The sequence below is a fragment of the Scatophagus argus genome, chromosome 2 (genome assembly GCF_020382885.2).
Source record: "Scatophagus argus isolate fScaArg1 chromosome 2, fScaArg1.pri, whole genome shotgun sequence".
In the NCBI taxonomy this organism is placed as follows: domain Eukaryota; kingdom Metazoa; phylum Chordata; class Actinopteri; family Scatophagidae; genus Scatophagus; species Scatophagus argus.
In genome coordinates this window covers 27,786,382-27,792,385 of record NC_058494.1, presented here as the reverse complement: position 1 = coordinate 27,792,385, position 6,004 = coordinate 27,786,382, and the positions used below count along the sequence as shown (strand labels likewise).

Genomic DNA, 6,004 nt, shown 5'->3' with positions numbered 1-6,004 from the left:
CACGCTGACGTGTTTGTTTACTCAAACTCCAACATTTTTACAGCATCATGTGTCAAACATACAGCAGCAAACCCAGACAATAAAATATAAAACATCAATGGTGAAAAACACGAGCTAATGAAATCAGGTCAATGAAAAAGTTACATTTAAACAAGTACATAACCGCATCACAAACAGGAAACAGTCAGAACCAATGAGGTGTCGTTCTAACTTGTGGCCTCCAGGGGGCAGCGGTCCCTTTAATGAGTTGACGGCCGTAAACGTTAGCAGAAGAAGAAGACAGCGAGCTCCTGTAAACAAAGCTGAGCAACTAGTCAGCCAAACAACTGAAGAACTACTTAATGTGGCGAGAGGATACCGTCACAAATAACTCTGTCTAACAGCAAAGTAAGTGCAAACGGAGTTATTCACCAAATATCGTGACACTGAGCGAGAAAATAACTCGCACAAAACCTTTTATTCAGAAAGCTAACGAACTAGCATAAACAAGCTAAAGTTAAGACTGAGGAGACGTCTCCGGTGCTTGGACATTGACTAGTTAACTAGTTATATTGGACTGCGGTATTTTGACTGCACATTAGCTCGTTGTCGCTTTGTTGTACTCTTGTACGGTCTGATTGATGTAACGTCAAGCAGACGAGCTGCTGTAGGATTTCGACGATCCGCGGTTAGCTTGGCTAACGTTAAGTTAGCTTAACATGGGCGTAAAGTCAGCAGATTTTCAAAGGACTTTGGTTGTTCTTCTTTGTGTCTGAATATGAACCGAATTTGTCGGCAGTGATCCCCACACTGCGCTGGTCAGGTCCAGTGAGCAACAGTCCAGCCCGGTCCCGGATCTGCCATGACCCGGCCTGCAGTCTGACGGGAAGATAATGGCTGCGGAGCTGTTTCCCACCAAGAAGCCGGTCCCGTCCGCCTCAGCGAGCAGCACCTCCATCCAGCAGTACCAGCAGCAGAACGTGACCAACAACAACACCAGCAGCGCGGCTCAGGGCTGCTGCAACTGGCAGGGCCTGTACCCGACCATCCGAGAGAGGTCAGTGCAGGCCGATCACAGGACCGGACACAGTCCCTGTCCCGCTCCACTGTCAACATACACATACTTGTTCCGCACCTTGTTATATTACTTTATACTTCTACTACATGTCAGAGGCAAATATTGTACTTTATACTCTACTACACTGATGTGAAATTAAAAACACAATATGATGCAGTACAGTACGACTAATTCACACTGAAAGATACAAACTATCAGTGTTCTTACATGTACTGTATTTGTTGGTGACTCATATAACAATATAACACTGAAGTGAGTCATTCTGCATGAGGAGTAGCTTTACTGTAAGTGTATTTTGCTGTCTGTACTTCTCTACTTCCATTGAAGTACTTTGATACTGTTGTATTTCCTGCTTTACTTTCCTCTTGCACACGTGTTTCCTGTGCACTACGTAGTGGGTTTCCATTATTGATTAATTTGCTAGTTATTTTTGCAAACAATTAATTATTTCATCTATAAAGTGTCGAAAAGCAATAAAAAATATTGAGTCAAGTCAGTTTGATTTATATTTTCAGTTTAAAAGCTTTTCAGATGCACACACAAGACGTTGATTTAACGTGACAGACTGAGCAGGACTTTGGGGTCCATGAAACAGGACCTTCAGTTTCCTGTGCTCGACGTCTTTCACATCTTCTTCTGTGTCCTCGTAGGAATTCAGTCATGTTCAACAATGAGATGATGGCAGATGTTCACTTTGTTGTGGGGCCGCCTGGCGGGACGCAGCGAGTCCCAGGACACAAGGTAAGACCCACGAGCTGCAGGTCTGGGATCAGAGTTTGGATGTGGTTTGGTTGTCTGCGGGTGCACCTGACAGATCCAGCGGTGTGTTGAGCCTCGTGGTTCGTGACTAATAACATGATTCATGCTGCATTTTCCATCTGTGGAGGCGACGGTTTAGTCGTCTTGTCATAGCAAACTGTTAAAAAGGTGCAGACATAAAAATCAGAGCAAAGACCAGACTGAAGTTTAGCATCAGGAAGTCAGAGGTTGATGGTTGACCCTGTGAGCGCAGAGCTCGTCTCTCACGCCGTCCATGTTGTCCCTCTGCTCCGTCAGTATGTCCTGGCCGTCGGCAGCTCGGTGTTCCACGCCATGTTTTATGGAGAACTGGCCGAGGATCAGGACGAGATCCGGATCCCTGACGTGGAGCCTCCTTCGTTCCTGGCCATGTTGAAGTACGTCACCCTCTGATTGGTTCACTGTTCGTGGACTGCAGCGTGTGCAGGCCTGTACTTACCCGACTGATTTATCGTACGAATCAGTCAGGGTCTGAAATAGACACCCGCCGTGTGTCGTTTGTGGGAAGATTTTCTGTTTGGCGAGTAAATCTTATGTGTTTTTATCTTATTTATCTTTAAATTATTTAGGATATTTTAATATTTTGTCCCTTTACCTTCCCAGGTATATCTACTGTGATGAGATCGACCTGTGTGCTGACACGGTGCTCGCCACCCTTTACGCCGCCAAAAAGTACATTGTGCCTCACCTGGCCCGGGCCTGCGTCAACTTCCTGGAGACGAGTCTGAGCGCCAAGAACGCCTGCGTGCTGCTGTCTCAGAGCTGCCTGTTCGAGGAGCCCGACCTGACGCAGCGCTGCTGGGAGGTGATCGACGCTCAGGCCGAACTCGCTTTGCGCTCCGAAGGCTTCTGCGACATCGACAGCCAGACACTGGAGAGCATCCTGCGGCGGGAGACGCTCAACGCCAAAGAGATGGTGGTGTTTGAGGCGGCGCTGAACTGGGCCGAGGCCGAGTGTCAGCGGCAGGACCTGACGCCGACCATCGAGAACAAGCGCCTGGTGCTGGGGAAGGCCATCTACCTGATCCGCATCCCCACCATGGCGCTGGAGGACTTTGCCAACGGAGCGGCGCAGTCCGGCGTGCTCACACTCAATGAGACCAACGACATCTTCCTGTGGTACACCGCCGCCAACAAGCCTGAACTGCTGTTCTGCACCAAACCCCGTAAAGGCCTGGCCCCGCAGCGCTGCCACCGTTTCCAGTCCTGCGCCTACAGGAGCAACCAGTGGCGGTACAGGGGCCGCTGCGACAGCATCCAGTTCGCCGTGGACAGACGCGTCTTCATCGCCGGCTTCGGCCTGTACGGCTCCAGCTGCGGTTCGGCCGAGTACAGCGCCAAGATCGAGCTGAAGCGTCAGGGCGTCCCGATGGCCCAGCGGATCATCAAGTACTTCTCGGACGGCTCCAGCAGCACCTTCCCCGTGTGGTTCGACTACCCGGTGCAGATCGAGCCCGACACCTTCTACACCGCCAGCGTGGTGCTGGACGGCAACGAGCTCAGCTACTTCGGCCAGGAGGGCATGACAGAAGTGCAGTGTGGGAAAGTGACCTTCCAGTTCCAGTGCTCCTCAGACAGCACCAACGGCACCGGAGTGCAGGGGGGCCAGATCCCCGAACTGATCTTCTACGCCTGAGGCGGGCCGGAGGGAGGATGCCGCAGAGATTTGTGCTTCACTGCCATCTAGACTTTTACTTTGAAAGCGTGGAGACGAATTCTCAGGAAGCCGTTTGAGGCGCGAGGGACTGTAGGATCTGCTCCTCAGCCTTTGACAGAAGGAGGACTGAAAGTGGACTGAATCCTTTACGTGCCCTCACACCTCTGCTGCTGTTCGCGAGTCAGACGGGCCAACCCAACCCCAGAATTTTCCCCGTTGGCGTCACGGATTCTCAGTTTAAAAAAATTGTGTGAAAACTTCCATTAGATTCACAGGAAATTGGAACATCCTACAGCTCTGCTTCAAATACTTTGATAAATATGAAGTTTTGCTCTCTGAACTAAATTTGATCGTTTTTTGCTTCTTTGTGTTTTGAGTTTCACAAATTGTGTATTTTTCCCTGCGTTGGGTTTTGTCCCCTCAGGATGTTTTTGTACTTTTCACTGGCTGTAACGTAACATTCGCTGCTTTGTCTCCGACGTGACTTCCTGTTTTCTGTCTTTGCGTTGAGCTGGTTTTTCTTTGGGTTCCGGCTGACGCTGTGCAGCCTGCGGCTTGAGGGTTATCGCCACACTGCACACAATCAAAGTTTGGTTATAAGAAAGTGAAAACCAGTGAAGGTTTTCATTTTCGAAGCTTAAAACGTTTTTCTTCAAGCTGATCTCATGAAGACTTGATGCACCCGATGCTGAGGTTTCTCAGCTGTCCAGAACAAGTTTCAGCCCAGCCAGTGGAAAGGAAACGACTGGTGAACTTCAGAGATTATCTTCTTTAGCTCTGAGAGCCAAACTTCACACATTCATCACTAAAAAGTATTCGGAGCAGAGCTGTCGGACCGTCTCGTGGATTTGATGGAAGTTTGCTAAAATCCACGACGTGAAAGTGGGAGACTCAGGTTTGTGTGGACCCAGAAAACACGTGACATCACACAGAAGACGTGCAGACGTGTCAGACTTTTCGTTTCCAGCTTCATTGTGTGTTTATCTGTTTTGTTCTTTTTGTTTATCGGACTGTGATGCGCTCAGATTGTCCGTCTCAGAGTTCACATTTGATTACGTTAAAATCTACTGTTAAATGTGTTTTACTGTGACACAAACAGACAAATCCAAGACACAGAATCCAAAAAAACAAAGCTGCTTCAAAGTTAAGGTCGGGTGTTCGTGACCTGCCGTCGTCCTCGGGGGCTCCTCCACAATAAGAGCACGTTTTCTGTTTCCTGCCTTAACGTTAATGTGTTGAGTTTAACTCTGGGGCATCGTGAACACATTCCTGCTGTTACTGAAGGACTTACTGAAGCACTACCTTTATTTTGAAACCCGTGCAGATGTTTCCTGTTGGTTTGTAATCGACAGCTGATCGCGCTGCTGTTTTTGTACACTACTCAGATCCTACAACCTTCCCCTGGTGCTTTGTTCCGTCTCTTCTCGGTTTCTGCTGTGATGAAAAGTGGCAGATTAAAGGGGCATTTCAACCGTAATCCACCTGACATTCCACCTCGTCGGTCTGCAGGAGAATCGATGATCTGAAAGGATTTTGACTAAGCAGAATCTCCTCAGACGTCACTCGTACGGATACCTTGTCAACAAGTCGGGTTTTTATTTTGAAAACCGTGACGCAGCACTTGATTTTCTGTAATGTTGCCGTCGTGTAAATACGTCAGTGACTGAAGCGCCTCCTCGTCCGCTCTCTTTGAAAATGTAGGAAAAAGAAACTTGTTTTTTATGATTCTGTCCTGAGGAAACATATTTTTGGACGTCTTTACTTCCTGTTGTCTGATTCCAACCAGAATGTGCTGTGAGTCGGTGGCCTTATGAATATGTTGCTGTGACAAATTGGAAATAAATGATTAAGTCAAACTTCTGTGTGAATCCAGCAGATTGTGGATCGACGGCGGAGGCAGAAGTACGCAGTTCTGTACTTATTTGACAGCTGTACTACCCCAGTGTAGAAATACTCTGTTACAAATGAAAAGACTGAATTCAAAATTCTGCTCATGAAAAAGTGCAAATGTATATGAAATATACTTAAAAGAAGTAAAAATATTCGTTACTCAGTCTGACCCACTTCAGAAAAGTGTGAATATTGTGATTGGATTGTGCTTATTGACATTTTAATGTGTTCAATACATTAATGTTCATGTCTGTTAGTATTTATGTAAACTTAAACTACAGCTGATAGAATCTACAAGTGTGTCCAAAGAGCCGTCGTAGCGCTGAACCCGGTATCAGGTTCGCCCCTGGTCTTTCAGGTCCTGAGGAGTTTTTGTTGCTGCGTCGGTCCACGTCTTTGTAAATGGTTGTTTAGTCCTTCCAGTGTACGACACTTAGGTCTTCCTCGCTGTATTGAACCAAAGGGCCCATGGTGGCTCGTTTGTCCAGGGGCTTGATTCTTGAGAGGACCCAGGTTCAGATCCGTGGTGAGCCCTTCGGAGAAGATTGTCTGACCTCTCGGCGTTTCTGTTCAGATCCTGGCCGGTTCCTCCACAGAAGGTC

At 47.8% G+C, this 6,004-nt stretch overlaps 1 protein-coding gene across 2 annotated transcripts; it reads left to right on the top strand.

Moving 5' to 3' along the window:
- Window positions 1-229: 229 nt before the first annotated feature.
- LOC124052327 (BTB/POZ domain-containing protein 3-like) lies at window positions 230-5,368 on the top strand. Of its 2 annotated transcripts, none has more exons than XM_046376450.1 (5): window positions 230-387; window positions 779-1,036; window positions 1,708-1,798; window positions 2,114-2,232; window positions 2,459-5,368. In XM_046376450.1, exons 2-5 carry the CDS (start codon window positions 873-875, stop codon window positions 3,489-3,491), a joined length of 1,407 nt encoding a protein of 468 aa, XP_046232406.1. In that variant the 5' UTR covers window positions 230-387; window positions 779-872; the 3' UTR covers window positions 3,492-5,368. The 2 variants fall into 2 exon arrangements, with proteins under 2 accessions (XP_046232406.1, XP_046232414.1); XM_046376458.1 differs by lacking the exon at window positions 230-387 and adding an exon at window positions 408-667.
- Window positions 5,369-6,004: the final 636 nt, after the last annotated feature.

Coding starts and splice junctions, on each gene's coding strand:
- LOC124052327 (XM_046376450.1), top strand. CDS start 873: ATGGCTGCGGAGCTGTTTCCCACCAAGAAGCCGGTCCCGTCCGCCTCA. Junction 1,799..2,113: donor AGCGAGTCCCAGGACACAAG/GTAAGACCCACG, acceptor CTGCTCCGTCAG/TATGTCCTGGCCGTCGGCAG. Junction 2,233..2,458: donor TCGTTCCTGGCCATGTTGAA/GTACGTCACCCT, acceptor TTACCTTCCCAG/GTATATCTACTGTGATGAGA.